Source organism: Stenella coeruleoalba, assembly GCF_951394435.1.
Source record: "Stenella coeruleoalba genome assembly, chromosome: 8".
In the NCBI taxonomy this organism is placed as follows: domain Eukaryota; kingdom Metazoa; phylum Chordata; class Mammalia; order Artiodactyla; family Delphinidae; genus Stenella; species Stenella coeruleoalba.
Window position 1 is genome coordinate 70,500,153 of NC_137154.1, and position 17,319 is coordinate 70,517,471.

Genomic DNA, 17,319 nt, shown 5'->3' on the forward strand with positions numbered 1-17,319 from the left:
TAACACATATCTATATAATGTGATATGGCATAAAATCAACATATGGTATACACAATAAACAAAACAGACTAGATCTGACATGAGTTCTTTGAATAATCTCTTTAAATAAACCACCCTGTCTTAAAAAAAATTAGCAATTTTTTTCCTCACGTGGAAGATTTCAAACAAAATCCTGGAATCTAAAAATGCAGAACTATTTCATATTCATAGGTTTACAGTCATCTTTCTATTTTCTTATCTAGAACAAAGCCTAAAAGAAAGCAACCTAATGGATCGTACCAGAAAAGGATGATAAATGGAAGGGGAAAATGACTGAACAGAACACTAGTCCACAATTCTTTCATGAGAGAAAAAAAGTAAGTCCTAGATAACAAGTAAGTCTAAAATGAAATCTTTGTGGGAACTCTAACGGAAAATTTTAACTATCTTATTCACTATGAAAAAATGGATCTGTTTTAAAACAATTAGCATGTTTGTGTAAAATTCAAGTCACCCTTAGTTAACCAAAAAGTGTTTAAGCAGTGCAGTTGTGTCCTACTGGATAGCTGTAAGCATCTCTTTAGGCACTTCACTGGTTCATTAACATAATATAAATTAAAGCTATAAACACATAATGTTGTGCTCTGTGAAGATAATCTAATCAAGCAACATAAACCAATGCAAAAATGTGACTTTTGGGATGCTTTTTCTTCCCTTAAGACTTGAGATCTTTTTTTAACCAGTTGTCCAAAGAGATTTTTCTGGGGAAGGGGATGCTTTGGCATTATGAAAGGAACATTGTTCAACCCCAGGAAGGCAAAAGCCTTGGGCGATAAAGAAATCTGAACCAAATTTCTTTATGGCTCTGTGTTAAAAGGACACTTCTGCAGTGACATAGTAGGGGGAAAGTCTGTTGAGTATTTTTTTTTTTTTAACATATTGCACTCTTTTGTTGTTGTCGTTCAATCACATTAATGCATAGAAACACAATTTTTACCTTTGAATAATAAACTGTTTAACCTATCATAAGAAAAACCATGGAAAATAAGTTCTAAAAGCCTAACAGGAAAAAATATAGGTATATTATAACCTTCCTCCGCTTACTGCAATATAGAAAACACTATGAGAAAAGAAAAATGTGCAAAGAAAATTTTTGGTCAGTCTTATGTGGGTACATGTTTATATGTGCCAACTAAGTGAACTGTAAGTAGCCCTGCAAGCACTGATTATTTCTGATGACTGAGGATTACTGTCAGTGATAGAAAGGATTGTGCATAATTCCACTTTTAATATATACATCTGATATGGAAAACGGAAACTTCTGTTTCAGAAGAGAAAGAAACTAGCTGAATTTGGCATTTCAGTAGCATGCTATAGAATTCATCATGATCAATTTCACATTAAATTATGGACAATGGCTGTATCACATTTCATGTTATCGCCAATAGCAGTAAAAAAAAACAAACAAATAAACAAATTAAAAAAATAAACAGTGCCTGACAAATAATCTCCTGGGGACACAGATGAGTGTCCTGTGAGCAGCTTAGTTCAACAGCGCATGCTTCTCCTCCACCAGATTTAGGACACAACATTAAAATTCTAGAATGGCCAGAGGAGGTCATTCATTGCTGAATTCCGATATCTGAAAAACAATTGCTTGAGCAGATTGTAAGCGCTTTTCCATATTTAAAAAAAAAAAAAAAAGGAAAGAACAAAAATACACATACACACAAACCCCAAAGCACTGAAGTTAAGCATTAACAAACCAGGTTCATGACTTATGATCAGTATCCAAAAACCCAACTATAAACAATGCCAAGTAGTGCTCCTCAGTATTACTTTTGCAATTGTTAGTCATGTTAAGCATCAAGAAAAAGAAAATACATCATTGCACATTACAGCCGCCCCCAAAAAAACGGCTAAAACTTTGACACTAGAGAATTGAATAATGTTTGATGCTACATCACAAACAGCTTCTGATGTATAGCCTATGTGAAAAGGTCTTTACACATATATGACATTTTCCCTGGATGATGCTTCAGGTCAAATGCCGAGTTATGGCACGAAGAGCATAGAGAAGCTCAGCTTGCATCCGTGCTTCCATTAGAAGTAAATTTACGTGAACCTAGAAAATGAAAGTGTTACCAATTTAGTGACCATCATAAACAACTGAAAAAACCTTAATTTTTTTTTCATATATCAGACATTCACAAATGTTTTTCATGGGTATTATAGACACATGTACAAACACACATGCCTGGGCATATTTATGCGGGTACGTGATGTAATACTCATAAGAAAACTGTGTTTATAAAAAAAAGTGAGCAGTAAAAATGACCCCTAAAGTCTTAAAAAGTCCAATAATTTTGTTAGGATCGATGTTATGTAAAGCCAGTCAATCTTTTGGGTTATAAAATAAAACTGATTTTTACAAATCACAATTTTCCTACAAATTATACTTTCTTCCAGTTGTAAAAGTTTATATGGCTAAAACTCAGCCCCACATTTCTTATAGCCTATGCTTATTCCTTGGAAAGCTTTTAAAAACATTTCTTACGATTTGCAGGCATACCTCGTTTTATCGTGCTTTGCTTTATGGCACCTTACAGGTACTGTGTTTTTTACAAACTGAAGGTTTGTGGCAACCCTGCGGCAAGCAAGTCTATCGGCATCATTTTTCCAACAGCGTTTGCTCACTTTGTGTCTCTGTGTCACATTTGGGAATCCTCACAACATTTCAAACCCTCCACCAGCAAAAAGATTATGACTCACTGAAGGTTCAAATGATGGTTAGCACTTTTTAGTGATAAAGTATTTTTTTAATTAAGGTATGTACACTGTTTTTTAAGACATAATGCTATTATACACTTAATAGACTATAATATAGTGTAAACATAACTTTTTATGCACTGGGAAATCAAAAATTCATGTGACTCCCTTTATTGTGATATTCACTTTAGTGCAGTGGTCTGGAACCAAACCCATAATATCTTTGAGGTGTGCCTGTACTTGGGAGATATTAAAGTGAAAATGTGACGTTTAAAGCAGTTTGGAATTAGTGTCTGGTACTTAGATATGCATAGCTTGCCTAGAGTCTTTCAGATACAGCTGTGAACAAGCACCTAACTTTTTTGGGGGGGATACAGCTCATCCGATAGGTTAAATTATGTACCCACATATTTTCAAAATGTTTACAAAGAAATATGTTGTGATATATTTAGATTATTTTGGTATCTTTCTATAGGTTAGATGTATTGTTGGATCTATTCTCTTGATGAGTAAGGAGAATTTCTAGATACCACCTAGTAAAGGGAGAAAATCTAATGCAAACATATAAGCAGAGCATAGCTATCCATCTCGGAGAGATGCTGGAGGCAAATGGGTATTTACATGATGTGTGATCGGCTCTAAGACTTCAAGAAGGTCTGCTAGGGATTGAGGTCATAACATTCTTTATCTAAGTCATATGGTTATTGAGTGAATATTAGGACCCTGAAAAGGTTTTCTTACTCTCAAGCTTAGAAACTGTGATATAAATGGAAGATTCGTGGCCTTTATGGTCAAAGATCTAGGATTTATAGCCATACTTATACTGTACTAGTATATTGGTAAAGATCCTTAACATTTATTAGGTCTTAAATAAGGATTCCTATATATTTCAATCCAAAGAAATATCCTCATATAATAACATATTTGGCTCAAAGATCCAAATCCATTATATTGTCAAAATACCAAATTACCAAATTGGAGTGAGACGCCCTTGTTCTAAGAGGTTAACTGTAATGGCTAGAGTGAAGGAATCTCTAAATGGGTATGCCTTCTGGGCATACAATAATATACAATTATAGCTCGCACAACATCTCTGAAGGTTTGATTTTTACTAGTAGGATGGTGGACAGTTTCCCAAATGTCCTTTTAAAATATCAATATTCAGATCCAATCTTTCAAAGGCCAATGCTAAACTTTTACTTTATACAGCACACTGGACAAAACACAGAACCAAAATTTAGTTAATAAACCCTAATTTAAAATCACGGAAAGAAAAACAGATGGCCAGATAATGCCACTTCCATTTCTTTGATGGAGCTAATTTATTAATATTTTCATGTATAATTTTTTCATAATCATGACTTCTTATGTTGAATATTTGTCTACGATAAAAGGTTTAGTCATGAAACACACCTTTTCTGAGTGTTTGAACTGACGCCAGTAACTATCATACATGCGCTTGGTAGTCCTCTCAGGATAGCAGGTCACTGTCTTAATGTAAACCTTCAGGCTTCGTTCAAGTAATTGATTAACTTCTCCATAATCATAGTCATCATACCTATAAGCAATATGACAACAAGCTTTAGAATGACAGAATCAAAATTTCTGATTTCTAAAATTATACCAAGACACAATAATTATCTAGTAATTAAATACCAAACGCTCATTCGTTAATTCACCTAACAAATAGTTACTGAGTGTCTATTATGTGCCATGTTACTCCCCCCTAGGCACTGGTGATACACAAATGAACAAAATAGACAAAAATCACTGGACCCGTGGAATTTAAATTCTACTGGAGAAAAAAGAAAGAAATGAAAAAGAAAACCATACAATGTATCAGATAGTGATAACTGCTATGGAGATAAAATGCAACTGGAGGCCGGGAGGGGAATTGTGATTTTAGATAGAGCGGGCAGGAAGGCTTCTCTGAGATGCTGACATTTGAGCCCTAAGGCAGGAGTCTAGGGCTTCCCATTTCAAGGAAGAGAGGATAATCAATTGCGTCCAATGCTACTGACTAGTCAAAGAAGATGCTACTGAGAACTGACCATGGCAAGGAGCTATGCAGAGGTCACGGACAACCTCAGTAAGAGCAGCTCTGTTGACATAACAGGAGTAAAAGCCTGATACTGCAGTCGGTTCACAAGAGAATGGGAGATGAGAAAATGGTGACAGTAGACACACAAAGCTTTTTCAAAGAGATTTGCTGTGCATGGGAGCAGAAACATGAGGCAAAAGCCAGAGGGAATAGAAGGATGAAGAAAGGATTTTTGTTTTTTTGAGATGATGAGAGAAATAATAGCATGTTTATATACTGATGGGAAAGATCTGATTAAGAGAGTAAAGTTGATTATGCAGGAGGGAGAAGGGAGAATTGCTAGAACAGGGATCTTCTGAAGATGAGAGGAGATGGGATTCTATGCCCAAGAGCATAGGAGTATAGACAGTTCATCCACAATATGAGAGAAGAAAGAGCAAACAGGCACAGAGGCAGATACAAGGGTAAATGTAGTAGTGGGAGCTTGTGGGATTTCTCTTCTATATTTTCTGTTACTTTCTAACCCAAACATAACGCTTAGTTTAAAAAAAAAAAAAAGCCTCCAGGATTTTATATAAACTTTATTTAGTAGCATCCAACAGAGAAAAATAATCACCATAATATTTGTTATTTATTGTCTTGAACATAATAAATATTTATTGCAACTGAATTAAAATCTATTAGTGTTTATTTTTCTTAATTAGGTTGGTATAATATCTGTTTTAAAGTGTGATGATTCTTTCTAGAATGGTAAATGGCCAAATAGCAGATTTATTATTTACCATTGTAATAGTGTCCTTTAGGTGGACTATTTCATTATTAGTTGATTTTTCAGGAAATTTGGGATCTTTTAAAAAGTTATAGAAACCACGTTGCTTAACAAATTGAATTTTAATTCCATTCCATAAAGGCTTTCTGATACTATATCAGAAAGGATATAGTATAGAGTCGACTGAATGTATCCATTCAGTTGACTGAATGAGGATTTTCTTCAGTCAACTGAATGTATTCATTCAGTTGACTGAAGGGGATTTTCTCCTTCTGCAAATCCCTCTCCATAAAAGTCTTCAAAACCCAGCTCAAAAAGGATGTTCTCCAAAAGAGCTTTCCTGATTAGACCATTCAGTCTCGTTCACTCATTGACTCCCTGTCCTCTCAATTCTAATTTTCTAAATTTAGAGACCACTAATTTATATTGACTTACAGTTTCGTTTCAGTGTTCTTTTTTTTTTTTTTTTTTTTTTTTTTGCGATATGTGGGCCTCTCACTGCTGTGGCCTTTCCCGTCGCGGAGCACAGGCTCTGGACGCACAGCCTCAGCGGCCATGGCTCACGGGCCCAGCCGCCCCGCGGCATGTGGGATCTTCCCGGACCGGGGCACGAACCCGTGTCCCATGCATCGGCAGGCGGACTCTCAACCACTGTGCCACCAGGGAAGCCCCGTTTCAGTGTTCTTATGTGAGCTTTATGAGGGAGGACTCTACCCTAGTTTTATTTATACCTTAATTACCATTCCTCCAAAAACTAACCAACCAACCAACCAGCCAGCACTTCTTGTCCCAGCACTATGTCCCATCTAAAGGGACATAATATATACATTTTTAAATGTCCAGTTCGTCCAGTAAGGTTTCTCAAATTGAGTGATTCTCTCCTATCCCCAATGATTACTGATATTCTTTTCCCTTCTTAGTAGATTCTAACTACTATAGTTATATATGCATGTTAAGATTTGTAACAGCTAAACAAAGAAAAATGCTTTTCTATAAGACAGAATTAATTTTTAAAAATCAGAAGTCCACATGTAATATTTTCTCCCCAGAAGCATATACTTCTCAATGGGATAGAAGTAAGATGCATGCCAGAATTTTCACTTAGAAACATATAAAACTGTCTCCATGATGACCATACCTGATTCCGAACATACAGTGAACGTAGTTAAATAAAGCTCTGCGCAGCATGGTTGTGTCAACATCCTCATGGGTGGCCATAGTGTTATACGTGAGATTGTAGACCATGCGGAACTTCTCATCAAGAAGATGTCCAATGTCAGAATAAAGTCTGTTCACCAGGGAGAACCCATGATTTTCCCAGGTATAGTCCTAAAAACATAAAATGTATCTCCAATTACAAAATGGTCACTCTCCATTTAAAGTCTATGTTTTTAAGTGTAACTACTGAAGCAAGTAAGTGGAGATATTTCAAAGTCCGTAATTCTTTCACTAATTCCAAGTTTGCAGCTTTACCAAGAATGCTTCACATCAGTTTGTAGATGGGAGTGCTGTGCTGTTTCCTCGGTGGGTCCAGGGTTTGGCACACTGGTGATGAACTCTGGTTACCTCCTGTCGTCAAGTACTATGCAAACTATGCCGTCATTTGGAAGGACCCCAGAAGACCTTGGAATATTCCTATGTGACTAAACCTACTCAGTGACACGGATGGTTAGCAGATCATATGAAGCAAGCATGGAGGAGTCTGTCTTTATTCACACTCATTCTCTTTTTATGAACCACATCACTACTATGGCTCTTTTCTAGGGCTGGGGAGGGGCTGGTCCTTAAGCCCGTAACTACTGATGTATATGATTTTATTACAAAATGCCTTTTTATTATAAATGTGAACATATCACTCAATTTCCTCCCTGCCCTCTCCAAAAAAGGACATTAAACAACTATCATGTAATAATGCAAGTAACTGAATAAAGCAGTTTCCTTTTGCCTTCTAAGGGGGTTAATGTTGAAATAATAAACCATCAACTGGGACATCAAATCAGACAAGGCCAAAAACTAGGTTAAATAAAGATAGTTACAGATTCTATCGAAATGCTCTATTAATTTATTTAGAAGTCAATTTATTTACATTTCAACATTTCACAATTAAAATGACAGTATCTCTTCTCCAGTTTCTCTGAATTAAAGGCATCTGATACCTGAGCTCGGAATGTTGGCAAATGCTCCTCTCCTCGTCTGGCAAAGTCTTCATACCCAAAACCAGGGTCTTCGATATATCGGGAGACATCAGATGTTATAATCATGTCATCCTCAAAATCTAAGGACAATAATGAACAACCTAGTGTTAAGGAAACCATACGGAGTTAGAACAAATGAATCAGCTTCGTTTTCCTCCACTTTTTCATTTAGCTTTTCCATGGCTTTCCAAAGTGACAATATTGACTACATGGCTTGAATTCACATAAAATACCTTTACCTGACGTTTTGAATACAATTTCATTACCAAATATTGGCAATTGTAACATTCAGCTGTAGTTACCCAGGCAAAAAATTGACTAAATATCTAAATAGTAGTAGTCAAGGATCAATACATGTGTTTTACTTATTTAGAAAAGGAAGATAGCACAGGCCTTTGAATATAAAGCTTAAAAAATTTTTTGATCTTTCCAGGGGATGAAGTAGGATGTGGGGAAAGAGAAGGGATGAGGTGAAAGACCACTTAAAATTGAGTTTAATGTTAAGATGAATTTTATTAAAATCAGATGGTGTTTCATCTGGATGTATTCACAGTGAAAATTAGTTCAATAGAGTTCATTTTTAGCTTACAAAGAGGCATCCAGGGAGAACTTGTAAGGGTTCACAATAGGGAGGAAAGTAGACTTTTGGGGACCACTATTATTCCCTGAGTTGATTTGGGTGCTAGTTAAACAGGAAGGATCAGTTTGTGTGTAAAGTTCATTAAGTTTTACACCTAAGATACATGCGCTTTTCTGTGTACATGAAAACAAGGTATACAACATATGAAGTAAACAATGTGCTTCTGAGACTGTGATTAGAATATTATCAAAATGGCATTCAGAAAGACAGAAGACTATAATAATATTTTAAGACAGTTGACTTCTGTATACTTGATAATATTAAAAATTTACCACTGAAAAATTGTAAATGCCCAATGCATGTTAATTTGATTTAAAGATAATTCTTTTTTAACTTATTTTTTTTCCCTAGGTTAGTCTGTCTTTATAATTACTCTTTTTCTGATTTCAACCACTAAAAGGGAATGAACAACCTTTATTTACTACCTTCTACTCTAGAAAATGAACACATATTTTTCAAAATAAAACACTAGTTTCTTCCACATAAAGAACAGTATTTTCCTAATAAGTGTTTTAATTAATATTAAGTAAATTTAACATTTAATAAATAAATAAATATTAAATAAGTAGTTAATGAAACAATTTTGTGACATAATAAAAATTACAATCCTCAAGTAGACAGTCTTGAGAAGCTTAAAATACAAGTGCAATTACAGTAATTCATCTGAAAGACCTAATAGACTAGTAGTACCTGAATTATCTTTAATCTTTGCTATTCATGAAAATCCTAGCAATTATTCTTTTCTCATGAGTTTCGACCCTTCCTTAGTTCCCTTGGCATGGACTAATTAGGGTGCTTAATATAGGCAGGAAAGCTCAAGTGCCCAGGCTACCCAACCTAGGAAGCAGCTTATTAAAATCTTACGTAACTTATTACACATAAAGAGAAGAAACTAGCATTTGTTGAGTACTTACAATATACCAGATACTATGCTATGTACTTAATATCTATTTTTTCATTGTTTCATTAATATGAAAAGAAATATATACTTAAGAAATAATATGAAAATAAATATATACTTAAGAAATATATACTTAAGAAATAAAACTAACTGTAAGTTACTAATACCATTATCAGTACTGAGTGTCAGTAACGAATACAGTGTGGGTTAGTTTAAGATGATGTGGGAAACTTGTACACATTAAACTACTTAAACTGATCTGAAGCTTTTAGGTGACTTGCAGTTCTCCGAAGAGAAAGCTCAGGCTTCTTCCCACCCAACCCCACAACCACTGCCCTGTCTCCTTGTGCTCCAGCCTCTGTTCAGATAAATAGAAACACTTAAAAAATGGTGTTTTCAATGCATTCTCTCCTAACATGTATGGACGACGTTATGCTTTCCTGAATTCAGTTCATCACATAATAAATATAAATGAAGCCAAAAATGTAAAATGTAGTAGCAATCACTGAGGCTGCTATGAAAACTAGGAGTCTTGCGGGTTAAACCAAGACCAGTGAGTAAGTCTCTGATAAATAAGTTCTATAAACTTATTTTATTTATCAGTTCTATAAAATAAACTTATTTTATAGAACTGATAAATAAGTTCTATAAAATAGTTCCTCTCTTGAAGTGATCTTCCCCCTACACTGTACAGCCAGGTGGTCTAATTTGGCGGACATCGATCCTGGAGTTGACTATTACACAGCTGGCTCCTTTGACTTTGCTCTTAGCTTTTGTTTTGCTCATATATATTTCTAAATTGTCACAGGAACTTTAAACATTTTAAAATAAACAATAAAGAGTAAAACCAAATATGATAGAATTTATCCTACAAATAATATCCATCTATTCATTTTCAAATTAGGAGTCAGTCAAGATCTGTGTTCTAGACAATTTTGTCCATAGAAGGAAATATACAAAGTTCTCTCATACTACAAATATTTTTTTCCTAAATTTACCTTAAGAAGTTAAATTAAAAAAAATGTGTCTGATCGACAAATATAAAACTCTAATCTTAATTCTATCTAAACAAATATTTCAAACTCTGGACTCAAAGTATTATTTTACATATTACTTGCATTCTTCTGCTCCCAAGAGGTGGCTACTAATATACTACAGAAAATACTGTGTTACAGTAATGGAGAACCATTCTAACTTGGAAAAAAAAAAAAAAAACAACAATAAAAGCTAGTTAACTCTGTTATCAAGCTACAGAATTCTCCCCTTGTAGAACAATTTAAACATTTATTTTCTCCAAGAGGTTTGAAAAACTATTCTTAGAATCTCTGCATGGACTCTAAAATGCTTTTATCACACTGATCAAACCAAGAAACTTGTTATAGGGAAAAATAAATTTCTATTTCCATTTTAAAACGTAGTAAGTCTATAAAAATAACTCAATTAGCCACATACTGAGTCATTTTTCTGTTATCTTTGTGTGACCAGCAAATTTAGTACTGGGAATGGTGAAGAGTTAATAATGAAACAATTTATTTCCTTGAATAATTTATAAATGACGCAGCCTTTTCTGTTAAAACCAGAACATAATTTTTGGCTAGGGTCTAAGACTTGCTAGTCAAAATTCACTATAGAAGCTAGAAGTCCTTGCTCAAGGGTCCAAGAAGGTAAAATATATTTTCAATACTAAAAAAAGAAACCTAAAAGAAATAAAACATTTACATGTCCTTTAAGCTCTAATGGTCTTAGAGAAGCTTTAAAAAATTAATGTCTATGCCATGTTTCACCGCTATTCAGCTCCAAGTATTTTCTAACCATTGTAACTTTTTCTTTCACTCTGTGCTATTTAGAAGTATACTGCTTAATTTTTAAACACTTGAGAAGTTTCCAGTTATTTTTGTTACTGATTTCTAGCTTACTTCCATTACAGTCAAAAGTTATGCTCCATGAAATTTTAATCTCAAAATTTGTTGAGATTTGTTTTATTAACAGTATATGGTTGACATTGGGAAATTTTCTATGTGCACTTGAAAAAATGCTATATGTTGCAGATTGGGATATAGTGTTTTATATATGTCAGTTAGCTAAAGTGTGCTAAAGAAGTTTAAATACTCTCTGGATTTTTGTCTACTCACTCTTTCAGTTATAAAGAGGTGTATATTAAAATTTTTCATACATACACACAAAAATTAATGTCTAAAAGTGAACAGATATTACTAACCTTAATACAATTACATTTTAAAATATTGGTTTACCTAGAAGGCTCATTACTTTCCTTTGTCCCATTTGTTTTCCCTGGATGATTTTTATAAACAACGCTTTTGATTTTAACTCCCAAATATATGCTGATAACTTCCAAAACTTTATCTTGAGCTTAAAACTCTCTCCTGCTCAACACTTGCTGCTCCAAGTGTGGTTTGCTGACCAGCAGCATGGGCATCACTTGGAGACGTGATAGAAATGAGGCTTCTCAGGTCCTGGCCCAGATGGACCAAATAGAAATCTGCATTTCAACAAGATTCCTCAGTGACTCAAGTGTACATTAAAGTTTGAGAAGCACTGTACTAGATGTCTCCAGACTGGAAGCTTTAGAGACATCACAACTCAACATGTCCAAAATAGGGCAGGTTACTTGCTCTTTAAGGTTAGAAAGGTCATCATGATAAGGCCTCTACCTACCTAATCAGCTTCCTCCTCACATTACCTACCTCGTGAGTTACGTCCTAATGCAGAACCACTTGCTTCTGCACCCAGCATCCTGTTTCCTTACCACCGTGCCTTGGCTCAGGCAGGTATGCTGTTCACCACCAACTCCCCATCCCCCAGCCACTGTCAGACTCCCTTGCACTCAAGTCTCTAAGATTTAGCTTCGAGCCAGGCAGCTGGAGGAAGTCCTCCTCTAGGACCCCTTCTGTCCACACTCCTCCCCCACCACGACTGGGTCCATATACCCTTCACATTCTGTCATGTATTGTAATTATTTCTTTCTCTTCCACTAGCAATGAGAGCCCCCCCAGAGGGCAGGAATCATGCCTTATTTAGCCTGGAAAGCTTAGTACCTACCACCCTGCTGAGATTACATAGGGTACAATAAATGTTTGTAGTACGAACAGTAAATCAATAACCAAAACAATAAGCTTCTTTATATTTGGCATTTCCTGCTGGTTAGAAGCTCTGAGAAATTATTACTAAATATACTCAGTTTGGTAGATAAAATCTTTCATAAAAAAAATCATTGGGGAAATGATAAAAGGGGTTCTTGTTCTTCCTGGTAAAACTTCTGAGAGCTATTGGTCAACGTTATATTTAACAAACATAGCCAAATCAATTACCCTCAGGATTTATGAGACTGACTAGCTTTATGACTAGTCATTTGGAAGCCCTCTTTTAAACCAAGGGAACTGTAAAAATAAATGTTATGTAGATTGATGACTTTGAAGGGTTTAAGCTTTCAAAGTCTACTGAGTCTATGCTATTTTAATAACATTTACTATGTGGTGTTCAATATCTTTTTTAGTCATAATTGGAAAGTTTCCCTCCTATTTCAAAGTCTCTCAGAGTATTAGGAAAAAAGTGTGTTCTTAAGACTAGAGCAAAGAAGCCTAGCTTTTAATACAGAATGAATTCCTCCAAATATAATCTAAGAAATGACCTAAATAATATATTTTTATAAAATTCCAAAGGTTTCTCAAAGAAATGCAAATGCAAGTGCAGTATAATTTTAGAACTAATCTGGAAAAAAGTGGCAGTGTGAGAACAATCCTCCCACATAACTCCCCACCCACAAAAAAGGCAGAGATATTTCTTACAAATTACATCTGTCGAAACAGAATTTTACTTATCATTAAAAAAAATTACAAAAGTAGGATGGATTAAATATTCCTATCTAACCTTATAAGCAACTGGTCTGCTCTGAAAAAACATTTTATTCAGGATAGAATATGAACTACAACACTGAAGTACCTCTCAACTGAATCTGAAATATATTCAAAGATACACCAACATAAGAGGGGAAGCAATGGCATCAGGGTCAGGTAGAGGAGAACTAAATTAAAGGAACGTGGTCGTAAAACCGTTTGGACATATCCATATGGAAAACACTGAAGGTGGTCTGTCAGGGTTCTAAGAACAACTAAAAGGCAAAGACAGTGAAATGAAAAAGCACCTGAATGAGGAAATGAATGAAAAGTATCTCCAGAGACCACAAAAAGACTTTCTTTCTTCTCCTTCTCAAAGCGAGTGGTCATTTCTTCCTGAGATGCCTCTTCATCTTCCCTTTCTTCTTGAAGCCTTTTCATTCTTTCCATTAAGGCCTCTAGCTCACTTAGAGAATCGACGATCTGGAGCCAGAGAAGATAATACTGGGTGTTATTAATATTAAAAGTTGTTCCAGTCAATGTCTCCTTCTCCCAATGTCACCTTATGCATAGTGGCACTAGCAGAGTTATTAAGTCCCTAAGTGGGTTTTCCAGTAACTCCAAAGAAAATCATATGACAAAAATCAAACATTTTCAGAAGTGTAGTGTTTCTGCTTCAGGTATAAATACAAAAAGTTTATATGAATGGATTTATTTAATCTAGAATTCTAGAATTTGCTATATATTAAATTACATTAACACTTATTTTGAAAATTGAGGCAGCCTTACGATTTGTAATCTATTTGCTTTAAAAGCTTCCTTAAGACAATTCAGAACTTCAGGTACAGGTTAAATTTTTACAGTAATAAAAATTATACGAAATATTTCAAGTACATAATATCCTGTTTAATCAGATAAATTCTGTAGATTTTTTTTTTTTTTTTTTTTTTTTTTTTTTTTTTTGCGGTACTAGGGCCTCTCACTGTTGTGGCCTCTCCCGTTGCGGAAGCACAGGCTCCGGACACGCAGGCTCAGCGGCCGTGGCGCATGGGTCCAGCCGCTCCGCGGCACATGGGATCCTCCCGGACCGGGACACGAACCCGTGTTCCCTGCATCGGCAGGCGGACTCCCAACCACTGCGCCACCAGGGAAGCCCTCTAGATATTTTTAACGTAGCAAGTTAAAAGGCAAAGTAGTAAAGAAAACAGTTAAGAAAACTAACCCCAAAGTTGCTGCCTGTTAGAGATGCATTCTCTATGTTGTTGTCATTAGCGAGATCACACACACAGAAATTGTTGACTGATATTAGCCTGAATCCATTGGAGATTTCTGGATCTCTTTCTGGATTGATGCCACTACCAAAAACAAAGCTTGCCAAAGCATGATAATGTGCCAGTAGGACCACAGCATGTACCAGTTCGGGCAGAGACCAATTATTTTCTCCAGTTTTGACAAGTTTCTGAAATGAAAAAGCAAATCAGAGTAAAAGTGAAAAATCATACAATGCTACAAAGCAATTTTAGAAAGTATGGAAAAATCTATAAAATTTCACATGTCCATTTATAATACTTAAAATTCCCTTTAAGCATGTTTCATATATTAAAGATACAGCTTTGCTCAAACAATGTTACATTAAACCTATCTAACCTAACAGCAGAAGTATGTCGTGGCTTCTCTGAAATTCCTTATATATACAATGGAACTTCTGCTTCCAAAGCACTTTTACATATTATGCTATTTTAATAAGGTATTTTAGAGAATCCAAGAACACTGAAGCTACTTTAAGTAGGGAAGGGACTTTAAAGATTCTCTAGCAAAATCATTCATTTTATGGTTTTAAGGTAGAGACTCTACCTTAAAAATCACATAAAAATTTATTCAGTAAGTTAACTTTTAGTTATCTTTTAGATATCTTCTCTGACGGAGGAAGAACCTATAGCAGATGAGAGAAACTGTAGAATACTAGCTCACATTTGAAAGGACATAAAGAATATCAAAGCACTTTTTTATACGTTATTTTACTGGATCCTCCAGATGAATGATGGAATCGTAAGTGAAGCCATTAAAAGCAGTAATCCCTCCAATACCAATTCCAGCTGTTAATCCGTCAGGGATCCTCTCCCATCCATCTCTGTCTATCTGTCTGTCTGTCTCTTTCTCAGTGGATGTGTGGGGATATGTCCTGCTGTGCCTTCACCCCCCCCCCCACCCCACCACAAATGTAAAACCTTCATTTGTTTCACTTCACAGCTAAAACCCAAAACCAAAAAACTGCTTTTGCCTTACTCTCCATTATTTAACTACACACAAATTTAATATATGACCAAAAGCTCAGGGGAAAAAAAGGGAAAATCAATCATATTCTACCACTCTAATGTAACTTTTACATATCTTCTTTTATTTTTATAAGTAGTATTATATAATCCGAGTATACATACATTTTTCTCTGCTTTTCAAACTTTTTGAAAAGTGCAATGTTCATGGGGCTCCACTGTCTTCTATTAATTATTAAGCATGGGCTATATTGTAGCCCAGGACTATATCTCCATTCCCTTACACTTATCTCCATTCCCTTACACGTTCAAATTGCTATAACTTTGTTCATATTTTTATAAACAATCCCTAATAGATAATAAAAGTCTGAGAGTATGCATATTGACAAAAGTTAAGTTTGGTTTAACTGGGTAAATAACTAACAAGATGAGGAAAAAACAAAACAAAACAAAACAAAACCAAGGACATTTCTATGCATTAGAAGCAGGGATTTTAAATACCTAAGGCTTCTACTGATAGTGATTTAGATGATGACTCCTACTTATTGAATAGTAACCAAGTGCCAAGCACAGTGCTAAGCATATTATACAACAACCTCACCCTGGAGGCCTTTCACAGACACTCCTTTTGAAGGGCAAGTGCTCCAGTCAATCTCAGTTCTCTCTCTTATCTAAGTTCTAGTTTCTAGAGGCATGTAAGCATACACACACCAGTTAGCAAATCATTTTTATTTGCAAAACCACTTTTTCAAAATCTTAAAATTATGAAATGTTAGAACTAGAAAAGAGTTTAGAACTCATTTAATCTAAGTCCCTCATTTTATAGCAGGGCGAACTACCAAGGCCCACAGAAGTAAACTTACTAAAGGTCACAAACTTGTGGGTAAAAAAGTTAGGAGACTAGAACCCAGGTATCTTATCCTGCTAGTGCATGTTCTTTGTTCTATCTACTGCTTGAAAATAGGAATCAACTTTTCTTATAGCTACTCGCTAAAGCACTAGTATAAGCTAATTACTGATTACTTGAAGAGAAATATTCATTTACATTTAAATTAAACCCACTGACTTTCTAAATTTATCTTTTTTACACATATTAATACATTATTTTTTATTTTTCAAGTTCCTAATATGCAAGTATTTAAAATTAAGTCTTAAGTAAAATACTTAACTAAAGAATTAACTCTTAGTGAGAATCGTTAGTAAACTATTTTTTTTTCCCCGGAAGAAACACTCAGTACCTGAATGTGCTCTTTTGTGATCAGCCAGGGTCGGTGTGCTAACAGCTTGTTTATTTCATTAAGATTTTTCAGTCTTTGTGGTACATATTCCAAACCATTCAACCACTCAGCAATACCTCCTGTCTTTAAAAATTCATCCACATGCATGTTTATTAAGTAAGAACACTGATGTCTAGCTGCAGCCTGATACACAAAGAAAAAAGTTAGTGGATAAAATAGTCATGGTATGGTCTTATTCTACTATTACTAAGCCAATCACTGAGATAGAGTTAATTGTTATAGCTAATAATTCTTTTCTTACAAAATCCTCTTCCTAAAACTTTCATCACAATGCTGTCATAGATTCTTGAGTCAATACATAAAGCTGATACTTTATATAAGCTAATGTCACAAGAAGCCAATTACTTCCCATCCAGAAGTGGTACGGGTCAACCTAGAACCCATTTTCTATTTATGTTAAGGAAATACATGTCCATTTCATTATGGTAAATGATATCAACTGTATTCTACCTAAAAAGCAATAGAATCTCATTAACTTGTATGTACCAATTCAGAATGTATGCTAATTTGAGTATTTCTCGTACTCCCTTTGAGATAACTGTGAATCAGCCTTTTCTGTGCCCATCCCCCTATTGAGGTGAAACTGAAGCTCACTGACCC

At 35.0% G+C, this 17,319-nt stretch overlaps 1 protein-coding gene across 2 annotated transcripts in view; it reads right to left on the minus strand.

Moving 5' to 3' along the window:
• Nucleotides 1–721: 721 nt before the first annotated feature.
• Nucleotides 722–17,319, minus strand: part of SESN3 (sestrin 3) — a 67,496-nt gene continuing 50,898 nt past the window's right edge. For both annotated transcript variants that reach the window (XM_079928751.1, XM_079928752.1), the window contains 7 exons: nt 16,660–16,842; nt 14,371–14,607; nt 13,457–13,631; nt 7,715–7,833; nt 6,697–6,887; nt 4,162–4,306; nt 722–2,104 (listed from right to left, as the gene is read on the minus strand). In XM_079928751.1, coding sequence (XP_079784877.1) covers nt 2,018–2,104; nt 4,162–4,306; nt 6,697–6,887; nt 7,715–7,833; nt 13,457–13,631; nt 14,371–14,607; nt 16,660–16,842 — 1,137 coding nt within the window. In that variant the 3' untranslated portion in view covers nt 722–2,017. The remainder of the gene's footprint in view (nt 2,105–4,161; nt 4,307–6,696; nt 6,888–7,714; nt 7,834–13,456; nt 13,632–14,370; nt 14,608–16,659; nt 16,843–17,319) is intronic.